Source organism: Aulonocara stuartgranti (genome assembly GCF_965226115.1).
Source record: "Aulonocara stuartgranti genome assembly, chromosome: 3".
NCBI classification, from domain to species: domain Eukaryota; kingdom Metazoa; phylum Chordata; class Actinopteri; order Cichliformes; family Cichlidae; genus Aulonocara; species Aulonocara stuartgranti.
Genome location: NC_138941.1, coordinates 64262059 through 64286761, shown reverse-complemented (window position 1 = coordinate 64286761; position 24703 = coordinate 64262059). Strand labels below are relative to the sequence as shown.

At 41.3% G+C, this 24703-nt stretch overlaps 2 protein-coding genes and 2 long non-coding RNA genes across 5 annotated transcripts in view; 2 read left to right on the top strand and 2 right to left on the bottom strand.

Moving 5' to 3' along the window:
* LOC309696007 (butyrophilin-like protein 2) overlaps window positions 1-4009 on the top strand; it is a 48588-nt gene extending 44579 nt beyond the window's left edge. The window contains exons 1-3 of one of the 2 annotated variants that reach the window (XR_014273298.1): window positions 52-2174; window positions 2799-3442; window positions 3897-4009. Coding sequence is in view for 1 of the 2 variants with exons in the window: in XM_082517039.1 (XP_082373165.1) it covers window positions 2799-2872 (74 nt within the window). In the remaining variant the exon portion in view is untranslated. Of the gene's footprint in view, window positions 1-51; window positions 2175-2798; window positions 3443-3896 lie in introns of those variants that run through there. The other variant, XM_082517039.1, reaches the window with a different exon arrangement.
* Window positions 4010-4090: 81 nt separating this feature from the next.
* Window positions 4091-24703, top strand: part of LOC309695170 (uncharacterized protein) — a 41830-nt gene continuing 21217 nt past the window's right edge. Inside the window, exon 1 of the mRNA XM_082515667.1 lies at window positions 4091-4262. Coding sequence (XP_082371793.1) covers window positions 4100-4262 — 163 coding nt within the window. The 5' untranslated portion in view covers window positions 4091-4099. The remainder of the gene's footprint in view (window positions 4263-24703) is intronic.
* Window positions 7164-21538, bottom strand: LOC309696269. Its single transcript, XR_014273404.1, has 4 exons — window positions 21203-21538; window positions 12772-12876; window positions 8517-8592; window positions 7164-7809 (listed from the first exon to the last, which is right to left on the bottom strand). It is a non-coding gene; the product is annotated as an uncharacterized lncRNA (long non-coding RNA).
* LOC309696759 lies at window positions 22515-23886 on the bottom strand. Its single transcript, XR_014273646.1, has 2 exons — window positions 23513-23886; window positions 22515-23354 (listed from the first exon to the last, which is right to left on the bottom strand). It is a non-coding gene; the product is annotated as an uncharacterized lncRNA (long non-coding RNA).

Genomic DNA, 24703 nt, shown 5'->3' with positions numbered 1-24703 from the left:
CAATGACTTTTGGCTTTTTTTAAAAAAAAGAGAAAAAAAAAAAAAAGCACTGTTGCCGCACAGCAAGAAGGTCCTGAGTTCAATTCCACCATCAGGTCAGGGTCTTTCTGCGTTTGCATGTTCTCTCCCGTGTTTGTGTGGGTTCCCTCCGGGTACTCTGGCTTCTGGCGTGAATGGTTGTCTGTCCCTGTGTGTTGGCCCTGCGACCTGTCCAGGGTGTACCCTGCCTCTCGCCCTATGACAGCTGGGATAGACTCCAGCGCCCCCGCGACCCTGATAAGCGGAATTGAATGGATGGATATTTAGTTTTTCTTCATGCAAATCTTCAGATGTCCTTTTTAGAGGATAAACACACATATCAGTCTAAGATGTGACAGAAATGTCAATCAGGAGTCGTATCAGTGAACACAGTCCTGACTAACCTGCTCACTGTGTATGTTAACAATGATCAGATGAATGTTTATTTTTTGTTGTTAGTTTAAACCCGATTTGTTTTTTATTTTATTCCGAATTCACAGAAGATGAAGCATCTGAACTGAAGTTAAAAAGATAATTCCTTAGAGAGACATAAGCTGCATGAAGGAGTGGAAGCTGAATGTGATATTTTGTGGCCTCTGTGTGATTCATTACCAGAGACTGTTTGACTGTTAAGCAGTGACTCAGTGAGTCTGTTTAAATTTGGTTCACAGTTTTTCAAAGACTTCCTGTGTGTAAGGAAGCAGAAAGTGGAGCTTTGCTGAAGGGTTTCTGGGATAAATACAATAAAAATGTGTTGATTTGAATCTGCTGACTCACAGATTAAAGAATCAAACCAAATGTATTTAACTGTGTGACTAAGAATTAGAAATCAAATATCCGGGCTGTCCTGTTTAAACAGCACAGAAAACAAAATGGAGAAATTCATGTAGAGTTCAACAGGAACTGTTGACTCTCTGTTGCTGACTCACTCAAGCAAATTCCTGAGTGTCACATTTACTCCTGTGGCATCAGAGTACTAAAACACCACGTGACATTGGTGCTAATCTGAGCAGGGATCACATTTCTTGGCACCAAATGAACATTACGTCAACTCTGTATCCATGAATATTACAACATGCCTGCTGCTGGTTGCTCCTCTCTGTGTTGTGAATCTGTGTTTAGTCTTCAGTGACAGTTGTGCAAGTTTCAGCAGTTTGAGAGATGATGATTAAAGATAAAGTTTCATACAGGAGTATCTGTAATTTGAAGCTTGAAGTTCCTCTTTACCAAGAAACCCTGTTTATGAAGAGAAAACAAGGCAAACTTTTCACTTTGTCTAATGCAGCAGCTGCTGTGTGGAAACTTTACACAGTAACGTAGGAAGTAAGTAGGAAGTCCAGAGTCTGAGCTGTTTAGATTAGGGAGTCCCACACCACCGTGCTTCCTAGACAGTATTAATGTTGAATATTTTATTCTAGGCCTTTTACCGTTCCAAACAAATCTAGAGATGAGCCTGTCACAGTTGTTGAATTTTTCCACTGGGATCTTCACTGGCAGGGATTGGAAAAGGTACAATAGCTGTGGGAGGATACTCATTTTTATTGTTGTGATTCTTGCACTAAAAAAGTCTAGTGGAAGAGTTGACCATCGGTTTAGATCATGTTTAATATGAGTACTCAATCCAGCTGTCGCAGATTAGTAAATAGATTTGATACACATCACAGCACCGTCATTAAAGCCGAACCTTTCAAGCACGGCGTACAGGAAGCTCCAAAGCTCCAATCTGCACTGTGGAAAACCTTCTCTGCATCCAGGCCTATTAGGGCTGCACTGTCCTTTTTTGTTTGTATCCAATTAATTAATCATTAATTAGATCTGTCACAATTGCCCCATATTGTTTAGCAATTATAGATGTGTATATTTAGTAATCCACAGTGAGTACCGATATGAGTCTGTAATTGATACAATATTCAGTGACTTTTCCCTCTTTAAGGATTACTGAGATAATCATGATCGCCTCTCTCCACATGGCACAATGATCAGAAATATCTGCCCCTCCAATTTTGCATTCAGTTACTCTATATAGATCCCATCTGTTCATTAAGACATAGTCAATTCTTGAGTAAGTGTTGTGAGTCTTTGAGTAGTGTGTATCCTCCTTATCCAGCAGATGATGTTCCCTCCATACATCTACCATTCCCTGCTCCTTCATAAAGGTATTAACCATTCTCACCAGGCTGTTTTTGCTTCTATTCATGCTTGTTGTATCAATCCTATGGTCGTATACTACAAAGTCTCCTGCACACAACACTGTCCCTTCAGATTCTGACATGACTGTTGTAAGTAGTCATATTTTGTTGATTGCTCTCAGGGGGAATATAGAGATTGATTAGCGTCACCACCTCCCCTTCTAGTTTACCTCTTACAATAATGTCCTGAATTTCTTTAGAACATTCAAAATTAACTGAGTTTTTTATAATTTTGCTACCCTTTGCTGCCTTTCTCATTTTAAGTACACTTTACATCTCTTAATTGAGTTATTCATCCCATTGACATCAGAGACCACTGTCCTCTGGTTGATGATGGGTGAACCTCAAACCTGAGCCACAGTTCCCTCACTGCTCTTTTCAAGCAGCAACCATCACAGTTCTGCCACAGTTTGACCAGTCTGTCTCCATAATGGTACACAGTTTGCATCACGCCAGCAGAATCTGGCTCATCATTGTGTTCACACAATTTTAACACATTGCTAGTGTTATAGACTCACTCTGTGTTTACTAATTAGAGCCAAAAATAATAATTTGTGCTTATATTCTCCTCCTGTGTGTTTGTGTGTGCAGAGTTTCTACCAGAGCCAAATGTCATCTACTCCTCACTGAAGTCGTCCACCAGTCCAACCACTTTCGGTAGCTAGCTTTGTCTGCTAGCTGCACGGTGGTTTCTAGGATTAGCAGGTTTCTAATAAACCTCACCCTGCAGCTGGATAAAGTTGTCAAATCAGCGATCAGCAGCTCCAGTCCTTTCAGTTTACTTGCGATCTAATGTTGGTCAGGAATATGGTGTGTGGGGAGTGGTTGTTTTCTTTAGCCTAGCCAACAACTCATCGGTTCCCCCCCCCACTTCCGCTGTTTCCGCGCGTGCACTGCCGGTGTTTACCGATGCTTCTCGACGTCCAGCCGAAAATTACGTGAACTGAATTAAATCGCCTACAACCCAGGGTCATCAGACACAAACACACTACACCTCACGGACGGGTCTTAACCAATCAGATCAACATACGTCATCTGACGATCAGTTTTGTGTATGAACTTTAATAACACCAGAGCACAGAGTCGCTCTCTCACGCCTACCGCGTTGCATCAGCATTACAAAGACTCCTCGGGAGGATTTTAATCCCTTCACACAATGACTAAAACAGTGGTTCCAGTGTGGATTTTCCTGCTGTGCGCTTATCTCTTCTCACACGCAACCGCGGAAAACAAAGGTAATTGGTTGTTTTTCATATTTCTAAGACACACTTTCACGAAAGTCTTTACAGACAGGAAACTGTATAACACTTTCCTCTCTGTGTTGTTTTCAAACATTCTCATACCCAGAGTGCATACTAAACACACACACACACACACACACACACACACACACACACACACACACACACACAAATACTTCTTTTATCCTGAAATATGTATTTTTCACTTTAGTTTTACTGCAGAGTTTAGGGATCTATTTTGGAGCTGAGTGTCATTCATCTGTATTTTCTGCACTTAGTATAAGAGATTGTGCTCAGCAGCAGGTCTGATGGTCAGTTTTAAAGGATTTAACGACTATAAACCAGACACCAGTGGTCTCTCTCTGATACTCCGATTATCTGCTGTAAAAGTGAACACTTGAACTTTGACCCATTTAACCTCTCTGCTGTGTGGTGTTTCCTCTTTCAGACCAGAAAGTCATCTCAGCTGACTCGGGACACAATGTCACTCTGCCATGTCAAGCTCCAGACAAGGACATCCCCATCCTAGTTGTAGAGTGGAGCAGAGCTGACCTGAAAGATGAATATGTCCTTACTTACCGGGATGGGCAGTTTGATCCTGATGAGCAGCATCCATCTTTTAAGAACCGGGTGGATCTGCAGGACAGATGGATGAAGGATAGAGACGTGTCTTTGATTGTGACAAATGTCACAGCTGTAGACGCTGGAACATACGAGTGTCGTGTCGTCCAGAGAAGAACAAACCGCAGGAAGAGAGCTCATCTGAAGACTGACCCCATCAGCATCATCTACCTGAGTGTTGTTGATCCTCCAGGTGAGTGAGTAGAGTTGAGTGTGTGTGTGATCAGAGGTGAAGCTGCTTCCTGCTTGTTGATGTTTGTTTCTAAAGATGTTGTTGATGAGACTTTGTAGAAAGCAGCTGGTCTGAGTGATGTGATCAGAGTGCAGTAGATAATGTCTGACAGCAGTTTGATTCTGTTCTGTTCTTCACTCATCACCTACCTGACAGCTGACACCTCACACCTGTTTCTCACCTGCAGGTCAGCCAGGAGGACACACAGAGGATGGAGGGAAGAAGGATGGAGGGAAGGAGGATGGAGGGAAGGAGGATGAAATTGGTAGAAGATATCATGCTGGACTGGTAGCTTTTGGTTTGTTACTTGCTGTGATCATTGTTGTGGTCGCTGTCGTGATCTCTAAAAAAAGGAAGAATGATCCTTCCTGATGAAGAAGCAATGAAGGAGATGATCTGAAAGAAAATAGGATGACAGGAGAGAGAGAGATAATACATTAAACTAGTTAAAAACGTTTAACTATAAAAATGACATATTTATACGTATAGATAGATAGTTGTATGAGGGCAACATCACGAGGAGAACAAACAGAATATAAACCAGTGTGTTTCACACTGAATGTGTTCAGGTCGGAGCTGCTGTGTGGACCATTATAGCTTTATATCAGAACCTGTTTTGGTTGGAGATTTATGTAACGCAAACTGTCAGAGAAACTCTTGAATCTATGTTGGTTCCTCTTGATGTCAGTGCTGACTTTGATCCTGTGGATCACTGCAGACGCTTAGAGACATTGATAGAGACTCTGAGAGTTTCTAACTGGATTAAATTGCACAGATGGAGGATTCTTTGTACGTGTTGATGAATCTTCATCCAGGAGCTACAAACTGAACTGTGGTGTTCCACAGAGGTTAAATCTGGGACCAGTGCTTTTAACATTTACAGGCTGTAACTTTGTGATGTCATCAGGAGGCACAGAATCAGTACACATTAGTACACTGATGATACACAACTTTATGTTGTTGTGTCTCCTGATGACACAGAGCCAGTCAGATCTCTCGGCATCTTACATATTAATTCCTGGATGGCAGCAAACTTCCTCCAACTCACTCAGGACAAAAGTGAGGTTTAATCAGCAGCTCTGAAGCTCAGAGAGAAACTTCATAACAAACTTCAGACTCTTCCACTAAACCTGTGTGAGCAGGTTAAAAGCCTTCAGGTCTTATTTGATCCAGAACTCACATTTGAAATTCACATTTAAAACTTTTGTCAAAAATATTCTAAAACTAAATTTTCACAGAATATTGCAACAGTGCAACAGTTTCTCTCTCAAGCCAATACAGAGACCTTGACTCCAGTTTTCATCTCCTGAAGGACTGATTACTGAAATGCTTGTTTTTCTAGTTTTTCAAAGAAATCTTTGTCACTGATGTCAGTGCAGTTTATGCTTCAGTGGGAAATCTCTGCTGATTACTGTGATTGAAATTTTCACCAGGTGTTGGTAACAACATCCAATCCACACATGCAAAGCAATCAAACCATAGATGTCCATAAATTATCTGTAATGATAAGAAATGTCAAAAGTATTGAGCATGTTTACTGAAAATGTTTTTAATCCTTTGAACATCCTTTGAGCCTTTGTTGGTGATGATTGTTTTAACGTTCCTCCTGCACGGAGAAACTTGTCTCAGGTGTGACTTTGGTCCATTCTTGGCTCTTTGACTGCATTTCTCGCTGTTTTCTTGGAAATAATTGTACCGGCTCCACGTCTTTCTGTATCTCTTTGCAAGTGCTCCAGATGTGGCCTCAGAATTTCATCTTCTTTTGTTTTTGTGGCCCACATTGGCTGTGATATAGACATCAGTGTGTACGATGATGTTATGACTGATGGATGAGAAACAGGACTTCTGTATTTAAAGTGTGTACTGTGCATATTTGTAGGCTGAGCGCTGACCTCATCCACAGAGCACTGAGGTGTGAGTCAGTAACTGAGAGTCACGGCTGTCTGCACTCTGAGAGGATGATGACTGTACAATTACTTTTTCTGTGGGTTCATTGGTGCTGAAGTTCAGTACAAACTAACCACCTTTGAGATGAAGTTGCATCATGGAGCTCACAAATCTGCAGCAGCTGTGTGATAATGTCACGTCAACATGAACCAAAACATCAGAGGAATGTTTGCAGCACTTTGTTGAATCTGCTGTGAAGAATTAAAGCAACTCTGAAAGTAAAAAAAAAAAAAAAGACCAAATTCAGTACTAGGAAGGTGTACCTAATAATGTGGCCAGTGAGTGTATATGATTGTAATGAAATAAAACTTGTGAACTTGTTTGTATATTTTTGTGGTGTTCAGTGTGTGACAGAGATTTTCTTGTAAAGAGCTGAGCACTCCTGATCCTGTGTGAAGTGGAAACATTAAACCTTGAGTGCTGCAGACTCAGAGGTGGGCAGCCTGTTGTTGCACTTTAATGTCAGTAGATGGCAGCACAGACCACTTCATCTTGGTTGCATCAAATGACAAACTCACTTCCTCAGAGTAAAACCTGAAAAAAATAATGCCTTTAAAATGAATATCACCTAAACTATCATCTGCTTTGAGTTGACGTCACACCTGTTACCCATCACACCGTGATATTTCTGGTAGCAGTGGTCACTTCTGGTGAAAACAACCCACCTGCAGCCCTGACTGCTGACAGAGCTGCAACAAGCATCAGTAAATGTATTACAGTCTCATGAATTTGGTGGTTGGTAAAAGCTGCTCAGAGACACATGTTGTTTTATATGTGAGCGACATCCTGATTTCAAATCTGTGGGTCAGTGAAGAGAATCACTAATGGACATGCGCAGTGGAGGGTGCTCTAACATAAACGTGTGACTGTGTGTTGAAAACAATTTCACTCAGAAAGTAAAATCCGACACATTGCAGATGAAGGCTGTTTATTAATGGAGTAAAGGATCTCCATCATATTACAAAACACACTTGTACCTGTGAAAAATAGTGAAAAATATAAATTTATAAGATATTAATCTGTGTGACAAACCATCCATAAATGTGTGTTAATATTCAGATTTTAAATAATGTTTATTTTTATGTTCATTGTCTCTCACAGTGACACAGACAGCTGTGACATCAAACATCACATAAACAGTGATTCATTCCTCTGTGAACTTTAAATAAACACAATAAAGAGATTGTATTTGACTCCTTTCACTTTAGTCTGACTTTATGAAAACTTGCTGCTGAGCACTTTAGTTATAAAGCAGAGGTTAAAATGGTGATAAAAAGTCAGTAATAATGAAATAAGAGCCATCCTGTAGATGCAGACTGAGTTTAGTCCAAGGATATAAAATGTGTTACCATCAACCTTGTAACTGTCTGATAATCAGACGTCTCTGATTAGTTATTGACTTATTTGAGTGATTTCCTTTCTGACAACGATCGTCCGAGTCTCCAGGATGTCTCAGGGAGCTGCTGTGTGGACCAGTTAGAGAGCAGCAGCTGGATCCCAGTGGTTGGACTGGTGGACGACTTCAGTGAGGAGTCGATGACATTTGGCTCTGGTAGAAACTCTGCACACACAAACACACAGGAGGAGAATATAAGCACAAAGCAGAGCCTCTCTGTTCTCTTTATATACAGCAAAGCATCAGGACATGTCAGTGAACGCATCACAGTTACAATAATGTAACTTATTGAACTTTGACACATTTTGTGCAGGTGTGTCAGATCACAGCATCTGCAGAGACACACAATCTTGTTTTGATACATTTTAACTGCAGGATGAAAAATAAACTGATTAAATAACATCAAATTGCTCCATCTTAACAGGTTACTGGCACCAGAATATTTAGTGGAACTGGTGCTTGTGTCCCAGTCAGTGTGTACATCCTGAGATGCTGCAGCCACAAACCTGTTCACTGTTCCCAGCTCACACTTAAAGACGACTGAATGTTTGCTGTGAGGACTCCTCGATCCTGGGACGACCTGCCTGAAGAAATCTGGCTCGCCTCATCAGTGTCGTCTTTTAAATCCTTGTTAAAGACTAATATATAAACTTTAACTCATCTTATTCATCCAGCTGTTGGAAGTTATTCACTACACTTGAGTCTGTGTGGCTGTAGTTTGATTCATAATTTACTCTTTGCTCTTTCACTCATCGTCTCTGGGAAGCACTCGTAACGATGGTTTGAAAAGTGACACAAACTTAAAAATACAATAAAGTTTGATTGTGAGCAACAGATTTATGGTGTTTGTACTAAAAGAAGAGCAGCTGTACCTCTCAGCTCTGACTGTTTTTCCTTCTCTTTGACTGACGTCTTCAGTTCTCACTGCTGAGCCGACTGCAGCTGCATCTGCACAATAAAACACACACACAGGACGTCAGTGCACGATTGACTTTACCCAGAATCCTCTGCAGGAGAAAATGGAAGGTACTCATGTTTAGCTGGACAGAGAAAAGTTACAGGAAGTCGTGATGTCGCTCTGATGTTGTTCAGTTTGTCCTGTACAACATTTTTCTGAAGTCTCATATAAAGACGTCGCTTCTCTGTTTTCTTAACAAAGTGGATTTTCTACAACAGTTTCAATGATAAGAAACAAAATGAATGACATTAGTTATGGAGCCTTTGGTAACATATTCAGAGAACAAGATGGAAAAACAATCAGTTACAGGAGCAAACATCATGCTGGCTTGAACACATATTTGTTATTGAAGCTTCTCAGTATTTGAAACATGAAGATTTGTTAGTGTTTTTTAATGAGTTCATCTTTTAAACCATTTTAGCCTCGATTGTCCTGTTAAACACTATTTAAACTTCTGTCTCTATAATGCAACAGAGTCAAGTTTAGCCTTTCTGCTAACTTCAGGCTAAAAACACTGATGACCTCCAACGCTGCCCCTCAGCCTCCTGGTAGAGGCTCCTATGGACCCAGCAGGGTGACAACAACACCCCATCAAAGGGACAAAGACACTGAGCAGCATGCAAAGAAGCCCACTCACTATAAACATCATGTAAGAAATAAGAACTACAATGGGATCATTGATGGAGCTGGACTGTTGTCAGAGTGCAGCTTAGAGGAGATTCTGAGTTTAGCAAAACCTCCTCATGGCTTAAAAAGTCTAACAAGTGTTAAGATTTCCTGTGAATATTACTGTGAACACTGACACGCTCACCTGTTTTCAGTGCAGCTCACTTTGTTATTGTTACTCATATAGAATTAAATAAAGTCTTCCAATAAAAAGTGTAAATATAGACTTTAATTAGCCAGTTTGTTATGCTGCACCGAACAAACGCACTACTCTCACATCTGGTGTGACGGGACACGAGCTCCAGCTCAACCTCTGACTTTACTGATGAACGAGTGAAAGTGAATTCCTTTGTTTAGTTTATTATTAGAATATGTTTGTTTGTTAGAAAGTGTTATAGATGCTATGTTATGTCCTACAGAGCAAATATTTCATATTCAGCCTTCATGAAGCAACCAGTTAAGTATTAAATCTTCTATAGCAATAATTCATCTTTGACGTTACATTATTTATATCATTTCAATGTATTCTTCATTTCACACATTTACATTGTTCTAAATATAATGTTTAAATAATTTTCATATTATTGAAGTCAGGATTATAACAGAAGGGTCACAATCATGGCTGCAGCAAATATGAAGACGAGGCTCAATCAAATACAAACAATATTTAAAGTGAGTTACTGACTCTTAAACTTGTAACTTTATTCAGTAAAAACTGTTTATTCTACCAGTGTTGTAATAAAATAAGTCGTACCATCAATAAATAAACAGCTGCTGAGGACTCGTTGGTGTAGCGAAGGACTAATGTCCTAAAGAGTAATATAGTACACACTCCTTCCTGAGACGACTGACATTTCCAACACTTGCACTGTTGACTCTGTGTTGCACACTGCTCAAAATAAAGGGAACTCAAAAATAAGAATCCCAGATCTGAATGAATGAAATATTCTCATTAAATACTTTAGATAGTTGAATGAGTGGAAATCCAATGTACCAACCCATGGAGGTCTGGATTTGGAGTCACACTCAAAGAGGAAAAACACTCTACAGTAATGTCCTTACAACAAGTCAAAGTGAAGCTCGGCAGTGTGTGTGGCCTCCACGTGTCTGTATGACCTACAACACCTGGACATGCTCCTGATGAGGTGGTGGATGGTCTCCTGATGGACCTCCTCTCAGACGTGGACTGAAGCATCTGCCAACTCCTGGACAGTCTGTGGTGCAGATGGTGGACGGAGCGAGACATGACGTCCCAGATGTGCTGGGTTGAATCAGGTCTGGGGAACAGCTGGACCAGTCCACAGCATCAATGCCTTCGTCCTGCAGGAAATGCTGACACACTGCAGCCACATGAGGTTCAGCATTGTCTTGCATTAGGAGGAAACCAGAGCTGCCCGCACCAACATATGATCTCACAGGGGGGTCTGAGGATTTCATCTCAGTACCTAATGGCAGTCAGGCTACCTCTGATGAACACATGGAGGGCTGTGCAGGCTGTCCACCCCATACCATAACTGACCCACTGCCAAACCATCATGCTGGAGGATGTTGGAGGCAGCAGAAGGTTCTCCACGCTGTGTCCAGACTCTGTCACGTCTGTCACATGTGCTCAGTGTGATTCTGCTTTCATTGCCAGTGGCAAAGTTGCCATCTCGGTGTTCTCTGGCAAATGCCAAACGTCCTGCACGGTGCTGGGCTGTAAACACAACCTCCACCTGTGGACGTCGGGCCCTCATGCCACCCTCATGGAGTCTGTTTCTGACCATTTGAGCAGACATGTGTACATTTGTGGCCTGCTGGAGGTCATTTTGCTCTGGCAGTGCTCTTCCTGTTCCTCCTTCCACAAAGGTGGAGGTAGCGGTCCTGCTGCTGGGTTGTTGCCCTCCTACGGCCTTCTGATGTTCCGGCCTGTCTCCTGGTAGCGCCTCCATGCTCTGGACACTACACTGACACACAGCAAACCTTCCTGCCACAGCTCACATTGATGTGATCCTGGATGAGCTGCACTACCTGAGCCACTTGTGTGGATTGTAGACTTCGTCTCAATCTATCACTAGAGTGAAATCACAGCCAGCATTGAAAAGTGACCAAAACATGAGCCAGAAAGCATCAGCACAGAGAAGGTCTGTGGTCACCACCTGCAGAAACACTCCTTTATTGGGATGTCTTGCTAATAATTCCCACCTGTTGTCTAATCCAACAGTGTGTGGCATTGATTGTCAATCAGTGTTGCTTCCTAAGTGGACAGTTTGATTTCACAGAAGTGTGATTGGCTTGGAGTTACATTGTGTTGTGTAAGTTTTCCCTTTGTTTTTGGAGCAGTGCATTTATTCTGTGTACTATTGTATTTATGTATTATCATCCTTTTCTATCCTTACTAGGGCTGTGTGATATGACCAAAATCTCATATCCCGATATAAAACATCTATCGTCCGATAACGATATAAATCACAAAAATGTAACATTTTCTGTAAATTCTGTGAATCTCGGGCAGCTCGACTTGCTTGAAGTGTTTCCAGCTGCACGTCGTGTACCTGGAGTCGAGTGTTTTAACCGATGAAACGATACATTTTTAGACATAAGTTGTAGCTGTTTTGCTTCTCATCCATAAACACTGCATACTCTTTCATATGATTCAGTTTATTTTGAAAAGTCTCAACAGGATCTTGAGCTTTATTGTGAAAAGTTTATGTGGAACATAAACAAGCGGACACACGATGGTTTTACCGTCATTGTTGTTCATGACAACGCATAAAAACAGGCGCTTGTGCGTCCGTAGTGTGGTTATATTGAATATAAGAGAAAGAGAGAACTTTAATTAACATAGCCACTACAGTGACCGTCAAAACCATGAAAAAATATTGACGTAAACAGTTTATTTTACGACACCACGAAACAAACGATAGCGTAAACTGAAACGATATATCTGGTTATATCGAACAGCCCTCATCCTTACTCTCTCTATTCAAGCACAATACTGTTGAACTTATTCTCAGTTTATCTTCTGTATAGTTGTAAACATGTATATTTGAATTTGTTATATTTTCATGTCATTTTACAGTGTTTTTCACCTTTGAAGGACGATGTTTTGTCCCACTGTTACCCGAGTGTGTATTGTTTGGTTGACAATAAAACTCGACTAAAACAACAGAGTACTGGTACAGTACTAGGCTTGCTAGTACTACATTACTGTATATTGCTCGCTCACACACACACACACACACACACACACACACACACACACACACACACACACACACACACTTCATCAGCAGCAGACAGTCTCTTTGATGTTGATACATTTATCCATAACTGTGTGAAAACAGCACATGTGGAGGTGCAGGGAGGGAAACCCCGGGTTAACTGAGTGAGTTTTATCAACTCATATCAGCTTCATATGACAGAATATCCTGATTACCAATGTTAGCGTCAACTAATCTGAATAACAGAAATATACCCTGGGTATAATAAACTTTCTCTGTAGTGCAGGAGATTCTACTTACAGAGCAGACACAGCACAGATGTTTCCTTCATCGTCCTTCTCACTCATTTCAGCTTTTTCTCATTTCTGTCTCTGACACCGAGTAAAGTCGCCCTCTTCCTCCTTCCTGTTGGTACAAAGAGAGTCGAGGTCAGATACATTAGAAATATATACAACTATTAACACACTGTAACGGTTACTCTCTTCTAACACGTGGTATGAACGCCCTGTTACTTAAAGTTGCTACAAAAACACACAGTTTTTTTAAAGAATATTTCCAAGATGGACGTCTGATCGACATCACGGATGTTACACCAGTGTCCATTTGATGAACCTCTTCAGCATCACCTGCGTACCCCTGTTAGACTTTCTAACAAGAAAAACTTTGTGTTTATGAATCATTTTCTCAAAGAATAAAACATTGGAAATATTAAGAGTTGGAGAAAAAAGAAGAAAATGCAGCAGTCCTCCAACAATTTCTTATCCTACTAGTGAAAAAAGTTCCATCCCTGGATTTATAATGCTGATGTCAGGAACAGAGAAGTGATATTTGTACAAAGCCAACATATATAGATGAACATATATATGAAAAGCTTAAACATGTTGTTTACTTCTTTAAATAACAGGCTGCGGTTTCTGCTTTGCATACATGAAGAAGACATGGTGCTGCTTTCTCTTCACATTCACATTAGATGTTTAAACTAAAATGAACCCATCCACTCTCATCCACTTCAGTCTGTCTCAGGGACACATGACGCTGTTACGACTCATCGAGCGATGCCACCGACCAGCCAATCGGTGACATCACAGTTTAGTACCTGCTCAGATCGCTTGGAAACCCGGCCGAGCAGGTACTAAAGAAATACCTGGTACCAGGTACTGATGACCATTCACACTCACATTCACACCTCTGGGCGATTCAGAATCACCAGTGAACTTAACCCCACTGACTGCATCTCTGTGGACTGTGGGAGGAACCTGAAGAGAACCCACACAAACACAAGGAGAACATGCAAACCCCCCACAGAGACTCCCCGACCAGGTGGTGGATGCAAAGCCTGGGTGTCACCATGTGGCCCTCTTAAAAATAGATTTAGGTACTTTAAATATACACAACATGTAAACTATAAAAATAATAAATGAAAGTTATAATGCTACTTATGTCAGCTGTAACTCTCATCTGGACTCTAATTTTGCAGTTTTGATTTTATTATTAAGTGTCAGTGCACTTATGTTAACGACAGTGAATCCTTAAGCTGTCATCATCGATTTTCACCTGTCAGCCTCATTCTGTCCTTTCTGAAAGTCTTCAACAACTCAATTATGATGTGACTGGAAACACAATGAAGACAAAATATTAGGTATAAAAAAACTGACTGGAATATTAATTCTGTTTTATCAACATATATAAACACATTTATGGATCTGACTGTTGACTAGCATGCAATGTAAAAAAAAAAAAACTTAAAAAACTAAAAAAAAAACCCCCAAATGAACAGTTATAAGTAATAATAATAATAATAATACCAAACATACATTTTTATACAAAGTAGAGCCGATCATTGCATTTATGAATTTATGAATGATCAGTTTTTTCTAAACTTCTAAAGAAGTAATTTCTAATGTTTCTATTTATTTCTATGTGTATTGTCTTTACTTATATTGGTAAGTAGAGTTTAATGAACGTGATTTATGACGAGTTATATATAAAATTTAGAAATGAGCTGTTTAGCAAAGTATCTTAAATACTACGTTATTTGACACATTTCACATATTATACACCAACAAGTCATTTACAGCAGTGTTGGCCAATCATTTTTATGCAAATACCGGAAACCAGTTCGGGGCACAACCGTATTTGGCGCCGTTCCGAGCGAACGTCGTCACAGCGGGGACACCGGACAAGATGGGTACCGGAGTTCTTACGTCGCTCTTGGGGATTCTTTTCCTCCGTTATAGCGCGTTTGCGTCAACAGGTGAGATGTTACTCTTAGATTGCTGCTGAATTAATTTGCCGTTAGAGCCACCGAGACTCGCCGGACATCGTTTTTCAGCTGAAACCTCACATAACAGAAAACATCCACTTCGCTCAAAGTACGGCTAGCGATAGCGAAGCGACACATAACGTTAACATGGCGGTGCAAACCAGAGTAGCCGGTGTTCCAGATCAACTGGCGTTTAGATCAACTGGCGTTGGTCGAACAGATGTGTGGCAGTCTTGCGTTTCAGTAGCTCCTACCGACAAACCAGCAAAAAAACGCCAAATGTGTCATCTGTGACACTTGTGAGGTTGTCTCAAACACACTCCGTCAGTCTTGATGCTGTTGAACAACAAAATGTTTAAAATGTGGCGAGTTTACCTGGTGATATCCTCATGCGCGACGCGATCGCGAAAACAGCAAACAATTAACACCACGCCGATGTTGTTCACAGGACAGCAAGAGTAAACGATCGGGAGACTCTTGTCGTCGTTATCGTTCCCCTCGCACGGTTAATTTCTCCGAATTCAGCGTTTTTGCTCCACAACTAAAGCGAGCAGTTTACTTTGTGCACTAACATGGAGTCGAGTCAACCAGCGCCACCTCTGGCCAAGTGCCACAGCCTACAGCCAGATCAACCTGTGACACACATCTGCAGCACGTTTGATTTCGTTTCTTGCACAACACATTTGTACCTTTCAATTGTGTCTGTCTGTGAATCATGCAAATAAACCTTTGAAATGAATGAAATGATATCATATATTCCTTATTGGCCTACATTTGTACAAAATCCCAAATTATATACACAAAGTCATAGAAATCACCACTCCAATTGGTCATCATGATTTTGATATTCTCTTTTCCCATAACAATGAAATACACCTTGGACAAATATGACACATCGATATTTCATTAGTGTCGTCACATCACATCCTGTAAGCATCATCTGCCTGTGTCCTTTCCCTGGAAATTAATATTTCCAGCCAATATAGGCAATCCATCAACATGGCTGGAGAGTTGGTAGTTATATATAAAGTCAGTGACTCAGGTGTGTCGCTTGGTTTGTCATCTGTTTGTGAGACTGGAGGAGACGCAATCTTGTGTTTTAAATCTTAGTTAGGAAGATTCCTGTTTTAAAACAAGCACGTATTGTGAGAAATGCAAGAAGTACATCTGCAGAAAGTACACAGTTACATTCTGTCCATCATGTGGACAAAATTGAAAATGTTGAGCATTGAAAAACTGAGAACGTTGGGCAAGTTCAAAAGAAATGTGTTTGTAAGAACGAAAAACCAAATTGTTCCTAAAATAGTTATGGAAAGTCTAACTGTTGTATGTCTGTGTTCTACATGTTTATCTGATGGGAAATAAAGTTGCTATTGTTTCATTGCAGTTTTTGAACAATTCTGAGTGGATTTACACAGTACGGATCTAAATGACCCGCAACAAAATCAATGTCATTTTTTTGTTCTTCAACATAATACAAGGGTTCATTTCCAAAACTTGCCTATGATCTTCAATTTGTAGCAGATCCACTATCACACAGCAGCTAGAGCAGTTTCAAATGGAGCTCAGTCCACTGCTACCACCTGTGGCCAAATACCATAGCCCACTACTAGATTAACTTGTGACACATCTTCACCTGCTGCTATGATGACATTGAGTAGAGGCTGAGTGGCTGCACTTACCCCTGGTACATTCAAATCTACCCACAAACATGTTGAAAGATGCAATGGCAGCAACGTGGATTGTCAACACTAAAAACAATCAGTAAGCAAAGACAACAGGGATCACTTTTTACTGTTTATTTAGCACCCACAACATTTGTAGTCGCCTTCTGCACAGGGAAAGTCCACACACACTGTGTGGTACCACTTTCCACAGAAGGTGCATTCAGTCTGCAAGATTGAATGAGATTGTCAGAGTCATTGTCTGACTGTTTATTACTGATCACCTGCTGTACATTCACAGTAACTGCCATCTCCTTACAAATGTTCATTAGATTGACCACACTTATACAGACTGTATATAACAACCAACTCTAAAATGTTTTTTCTCAGAGAAAAGACACAGACAGACTACGCTAACGACATGTGATGTTACAACACTGGTGAAATATCAGTGTCATTCCATTCTTTTCAAAGGTTCATTTGCATGACGCACAAACAGACACAACTGAAAGGTACAAATGTGTTGTGCAAGAAACGAAATCAAACGTGGTGCAGATGTGTGTCACAGGTTGATCTGGCTGTAGGCTGTGGCACTTGGCCAGAGGTGGCGCTGGTTGACTCGACTCCATGTTAGTGCACAAAGTAAACTGCTCGCTGTAGTTGTGAAGCAAAAACGCTGAAACCGGAGAAATAAACCGTGCGAGGGGAACGATAACGACGACAAGAGTCTCCCGATCGTTTACTCTTGCTGTCCTGTGAACAACATCGGCGTGGTGTTAATTGTTTGCTGTTTTCGCGATCGCGTCGCGCATGAGGATATCACCAGGTAAACTCGCCACATTTTAAACATTTTGTTGTTCAACAGCATCAAGACTGACGGAGTGTGTTTGAGATAACCTCACAAGTGTCACAGGTGACACATTTGCCGTTTTTTTTGCTGGTTTGTCGGTAGGAGCTACTGAAAGGCAAGACTGCCACACATCTGTTCGACCAACGCCAGTTGATCTAAACGCCAGTTGATCTGGAACACCGGCAAAAGCGGACTGGTCCCGGATTACTTTCACATTTATAACAGGGGATTTTAGTCCGGGAAAACTGAAGTCGGTACTAATATAATTCTATTAACACGGGCAGTGCCCTACAACGGGAGAAATTTACGGATAAAAAATAACTCGAAAGATACTTTTCGACACCGTGTCGCGCTATGCTAGCCATCAGCAGCAAAGGAGGAGAAGCGCTACCGCCGCGAGGCTTAATGTTCGCGGCGGGTCGGCTGGCTTCACCCCTGGCTGCACAAATCACGGTTCACTTGACCGCGTTATGTCAGGAAAGCCACGAAAGAAGTACTAAAACTCGAGGAGACGCACAGCTGTAGCACTGTTTGCTTATATTGTGTGTGGTTGATTTAAACATCAGAGCCTGGTAAGGTAACAGCCATTTTTTTTCTCTTGCATCAAGTACCTGCTGAGAACATCACTGTAGTGAAGTTTATCTGAGTCGTCCCCATCCAGAATCCCTGGCAAGGTCGGGGCAGATCTAGAAGGGTGGCATGTGCCACCCCGAGTGCCACCCTAGTTTTGCACATGACAATGTTGTTTACTAAAGTAAGATAGCACTTTGAGTCTAGCTACAGTTATCAGTGAATATAAGTTCTAAAGCTGAATCTATTGCTTAGTGTTACCCAATGTTCCCTCTAATGTTTCATGTGTCTGAGCGAACACACAAACTCCCTGAGCGATCCCTTGGACCACTGTGAGCAACAGCAGACGTGTGCACTGTGGTCACGCCAGCATCAAATCCGTCCAAGTTACTTGGTTTATTAAAATAATCAAATTACAACATTTACATTTATGTTAGACTACTTTTAATTAACTGCTTTAGAATTAATTTAAAAAAAAAATCTCGTTCATGAGCTGTGTAGTATGTTAACACTATTGAAAGTAAAAATAACTTGAACTCCAATTTTGAAAACACAACTTTATTTATTTATTTTTTTTATAAAGCTCTGACTTGTAGTATGAGTCTGTGGTCTGGGGGAGAGTCCTGTAACTCTGTCTGCAAAATACAGTAAATAATGACCGATGTTGGGCAATTAATAATATAGTTACTTCTTCAAAAAAGTTACTGAGTTTTGCAAGCAACGAAGTTTTTTGCAGCTGTTTACCTAAAAATGCAGCCAAGGCGTTTTTAAATAAACACTTCAAACTATTTACAGAACAATCAGCTGTTCTACATCAAATTTGATGCCACACAAATTATTTGTGCCACTCCAAAAAATTATTTCTGTCCACTATGAGATAAAGGAGAACATCACAAACCTGATACCTGCAGGCCTGACAACAGGGGATGTATCACTCCTGTAACACCTGTAACACTCAGCAGTCGCCTCATTGTTCTGACACACACAACAAAACTATTGACTACACTAGGGCTGTACGATATGATCACAATTTCATATCCTGATATAAGACATTTATCGTTATTAACCCTCTGGGGTCCACGGACACGCTGCACCTCCAAATCACATGACTGATTTAAGCTGACATAACAACAAGCTGCAGCCACGCTCAGTCTCTATTTCAGACAGTGTTAAAACTTATTGCAACACCTGATTGTTCTCTCATTTTAGTTATAGTAGTATTTTTAAATGGTTGTAGAAAATAAAAAAATAAAAAACAGCAGGTGTATTGGCTGCATTTTTAGATAAATAGTTGAAAATGTTTACAAAATGTACAATATATATTTGCATTTAAAAAGATAGTACTCGAATTTTATGTTTTTTGCGTGATTTCAGATGAGTTGTGTTAATACAGTATGCCAATTTAAAAAAAAAAAAAAAAAAAAAGCTAAATTCAGACACATGAGGTTGAGCTGAGAAGAATGACACCAAGCAAGACACGGGGAAAAAGAAACAATTTAAAGGTGAAATACACATGTTAAATCAAAAGCAGTTAAAATGGCCAGTTATATGTTGGACCTCAGAGGGTGAACACAAGAAATCATGAAAAATTAGGTTTAAATCTTTGTTCATGACAATGCAGATTTCTGACATTTTGTGTAAATTCAAGGTTCTTCATTCGTCAGATGCATATACAAGTATAACACAGTGAAATGTAAACCTGACACGCTCCTTGACTTGTGCAAAAGGGGGGAGAGGGGGAGAGAGGAAGAACATTATAAATAAATATATATATACACATTTGGTGAATGTGCAGTAGTAGCATGTATGCAGCAAGCTTCTCGCAGTGGGGATGATCTCCTCCGCTAGCATATTGACAAAACATACTGCTTCTTCCGTAAACTCGTTGATGTCGACTGCGCATGCTCAGTCTACATCGTTGAGTGCGTCCTGTAGCGTAGCTTCTGATTGGGCAGACCAACGTTTCACCTCCCTCGTGGTTACTTCTTCCCTCCATATGTTTTGTTTATACTGGGGAATGAGGAAGATGGCGTTGTGGTCAGTCTTCCCGAAAGCCGAGTGTGAGACAGCTTTGTAGCCCTGCTTGTACTGCGTGTAGCAGTGATCCAAAATCCGATCCCCCCTCGTCGGACACCAGACATGCTGGTAGAAATTCAGCATGACTTGTCCGAGGTTCTCTTTATTAAAGTCTCCTGCTACAATGAGGGCTGCGCCCGGGTCCTTGTTTTGAAGCGAACTCAGCACATCATGTAGTTCGGACAAAGCGATACCTGTGTCCGCTTGGGGTGGGATGTAGACCACCGTGGCGATGACCGAGGTGAACTCACGGGGCAGATAGAAAGGGCGGCACTTAATGCTCAGGAATTCCAGATGTGGCGAGCAGCCGCTGCAAAGAGTAGAAATGCACCTGGCATCACACCACTTTCTGTTTACCACACTCCTCCACCTTTGGTTTTGTTTGACTCTGCCGTTCTGTCCGCGCGGAGCACAAAGAATGAATCCGACGGAGTTACGGCCTGGTCCGGCACGATGGGGTCAGTCATGTCTCCGTGAAGCGCACAATGTCGCTGTCCCTCATGTCACGTTGGAAGGTGACTCTTGCTCTTAGGTCATCGAGCTTGTTCTCCAAAGCAGTCAGGAAGGAAAAATCGCCCCATGTTGTTAAGCTTTCTGGATTTTATATTTATTGGGCTACAGATTTATTCATTATACGGACTACACGGTACATAAACTCAAAATTTCACGTGTATATCTAAACTGTATAGTTACGTGGACTGCAGAAAATAATTAAGTTGTAGACTATATTTATATGAATAGCATGTATATTGAATCATTTTAACCATATGTAACCCACCCCTTTGTGTTCGAAAAAAAAAGGCTTTGATTTTGCCGCACATTTGATTTCTTTGCCACCCTAAGAAAATTTCTCTAGATCCGCCCCTGGTCAGGGATAAAAGAAAATAGGTCCTGTTGATATTTGGGCTTCGTTCCTCCTGTTCCAATAAGAAGTAATCCCTCACTTGAGAATGCACTCAAACTTTAACATTTCCGCAGCAATTTGCTGAAACAACCTCTGAACCAACAACAAGGATGTAAGACTTCCTAAAACTATAACTTCTTTTTCTAGGAGGTTCCACTTTATGGTAATGTAACGACATCCAACTGTAACTTTGTCACCAAATTAAAACATCACTACTTGACTAGCTGGTTGTAAAGAAAGCGGAGTAACCTGGATCCTGACCAGTGCGCGCTCCCGACGCTGGGGAACGCTCCGTCGGTGATAAATGGCACAACGCTCAACCAGAGCAGCAGCCATGTTTCAGCGCTACAACCAGACGTGAAACACGACCTTCTTATGAATCTGCGTGTCTGTGTTCTACTTACCCCGACATGCAGAGGCTCTAAAAACATACTAGCAGCTCCTTTGTGCCTGATCCCACACGTCAGCAAACATGAAGACGGTGAAAGCTGCTGATAAGCTTCGTTTTTTCGACGTCACGATTAAAAATAGGCTCCAATATCCAAAGTTAAGCCCACGTCGTTTTCGAGTAAAGGGCATCCTTGTTTAAAGCTCCTAGCAAAGCTGTTTTCCACCGTCCACGAACGATAACACAAACGTTGATAACACAAACAGCTTCTCTTCTCACGGAGAGCAACCGTGTAGCGAGGTCACAAAGATTGCAGCGGAAGCGCGTTCCCTGTGTGCCTGCAGAGCGAGCCGACGATCGATAGGGAGCAGTGTACAGTATGGTACGTACTACAGCGCTCCCCGGTTGGCACGACCGCGGTAAAGTGAGCCGTCATTTGTGAGCCGCGGTCAAGCCAGCCACTTCTTATCCGCCGCATAAATTTCCTTGCGCTTTTACACCAGGCTGCACGGTAGCGCCTTTTCGCTTTATATGCCGATTGAAAGCCTAGACGCACGCGGGCGAATAGTCACACGCGCGCGCACACAAATTACAGCCCAATACAGTCAATACAATTATGGAAATTTCAAAAATTCATTAAAAATCATCCTGAGTAGTTGAGGTCCAACTTTCAACACATTCCTTCTCTGGGACACCTACTGTACCTGTGTGTCAAGTTTCATCCAGATTTACTGCAATATTACTCAGAAATTACAAGAAACCTATATTCAACGCAATACAGCCAATACACTACAATTATGGAAATTTCAAAAATTCATTAAAAATCATCCGGAGTAGTTGAGGTCCAACTTTCAACACATCCCTCCTCTGGGACACCTACTGTACCTGTGTGCCAAGTTTCAGCCAGATTTACTGTAGAATTCCTCAGAAATTAAAGGACATTTATATGCAATTCAATACAGCCAATACACTACAATTATGTCAATTTTCAAAAATTCATTAAAAGTCATCCTGAGTAGTTGAGGCCCAACTTTCAACACATTCCGAAAAGGCGCTACCGTAAAGACTGGTGTAAAAGCGCAAGGAAATTTATGCGGCGGATAAGAGGCGGCTGGCTTGACCGCGGCTCACAAATGACGGCTCACTTTACCGCGGTGTTGGCACGGGGTCGTGGGCCTGATGTATGAACTGGGATCATTGCATCATTTAGTCAGCCCCGTCACCTGCATCTATCTGACTCTGATTTCTCAGAGGGAGCAGTGTAGTAGATGAAGAGCTGATGGTGAAATCAGGAGCAAAAACTAACGAATGTTGGCCTGGTCAACACATTTTCAATTCAATTCAGTTTTATTTATATAGCGCCAAATCACAACAACAGTCGCCACGAGGCGCTTTATATTCTAAGGTAGGATGTCTGAAAACCTACACAGACATAAACTTATTATCATTATTTAATCATGTGGTCACAACTTAATAACCCGACAAACATCACATGTTTCTGAGCATAAGAACCAAAACAACAAATAAGCAGCTGTTCAAAGCCGTTTGCAAAAAATTATTTTCCCTTTTTTAATAAATCTTTTCAGATTGTGTTTTTGTTCTATTTCTGACACTGGGAGCTAAACACAAGTTGTTTTGTTGCTTTATTGCTTTGTTGTTCGTCTGAATTCTGTGGTTCCTTAGCAGATTTTAACAGGTCTATGGTCATGTTTATGTGATTCAACCAGCATAAAGGAGAGAGCAGTTGTCTCTGTTCCTCACCCTGATTGGCTGCTGTAGAAGTGACCGCTTCCTCTCTTCTCTGTTGTTTCATCTTTTAGACCAGGAAACCATCACGGCTCAGTCAGGACAGAAGAACGTCACCCAGCCATTTCGAGCTCCAAACAACAACATCATAATAATTGAAGAGTGGTCCAGAGCTGACCTACATAAATGTGCCCCTAAGTACTGGAATGGACACTTTTTTCCACAAGAGCAGCATCCATCTTTTGAGAACCAGGTGGATCTGGAGTTGTTGTGGCAGTTTTTGGCGATGGCGTTTGTCCCGTGCGTGTTGGTGAAGTTGGTGATGATGCCGTTGGAGGATTTTTTCGATTTGGTGGTGTTGATGGTGTCAGCAGTGGTGTTGAAGGAGGTATTGTTGTTGTTTGTGGAGATGGTGTTTGAATCTACAGAAACATAAACAACAGAAGCAGGGTTCATACCAGCCTCCAGCACCTCAACTGATCCTTTTTCTTTCAACGACTCTACTGCCTCCTCCCCCTGTGCCATTCATCAGGAGACACCTACCCACAGCCTACACTGCAGCCTCTCCATCACAACTTACCAGGGGCGAAGTCAGCTGATGAAGATGAAAACCAGGAAAGCCATGGGCCCGGGTGGAGTAGCTTCCACTGAAGTCCATCAAGCAGGTTGGGGAGGAGAGGATGTTGTCTAAGCTAACATCCATCATGGACAACACCTTCTTGGCCTCCAAACCCTCTATGACCCTCTGGTATTCCTTCCCACTGTTGCCAAAGTGCTTGCTCATAAGGGGTCATATGATTGTTGGGTTTTTCTCTGTATCTATGAAGCGCCTTGAGGCGACTTATGTTGTGATTTGGCGCTATATAAATAAAATTGAATTGAATTGAATGGTGGAATTGAACTCAGGAGCTTCTTACATACAGTTCATGCAGTTTTTAGGAGATTGTGGTTCTAATGTTTTTACTGTAAATAAAGTGTCTGTTGATATGATTGTTGTTGTTTCCTGGTGCTTCCTTAATAAATCTGAGCTCGGGATCAAAATAATCCATGTCTTGTTTTTTTGTTGCAGTTTTTCACAATGTTACTACGAATATTTTTTTTTAACCAATAAATATTAAGAATACATAATGAATCCCATAAATTGTGACAGAGTTTATAAACACAACAGCTTTTATAAATGCTGTAAAACACGTTTATGTTTTAATTTGTTAACCTGGTCCTTTATGACTACAGAGAGAAAGAACAAAGGATTTACCAAGTGCACTGATGTGCAAACACGTAAACACTGAAACCTCATCCAGATGTTTCACACATCACATAAAACTGATTTGGATGTTTTCTTTTCCACTAATGTGACAAAAACATACTTTAATGCATGTTTTGCTCTAAACGGCTCCCAGATCTACAGGATGTTAATTCTCCTGAGTTAACATCCTGTAGATTTGGGACCAGTTCCCTTTTTCCATGGATGCAGTGCTGGTGACCAAACTAGAACTGGTTCTGTGTTCCCATCAGGACAAGTCTGGTTCTGCTGAGAACAGGAAACTGAGGCTGTGATTCACACAGGCTCACCAAAGTCTGACAACAGCAGACTGGAGAAACATTTCCAGGTCTGATGAGTTCTGATTTGTGCTGTGACGGTCACATGGATCCATCCTGCCTCGTATCAGAGCATCGATTAAACACCACAGCGTGTTGCTGCTGACTGCGTTCATCTGTAACCATCCTCTGATTGCACTCCATGTCACAAAACTCAAATCATCTCCAGCTG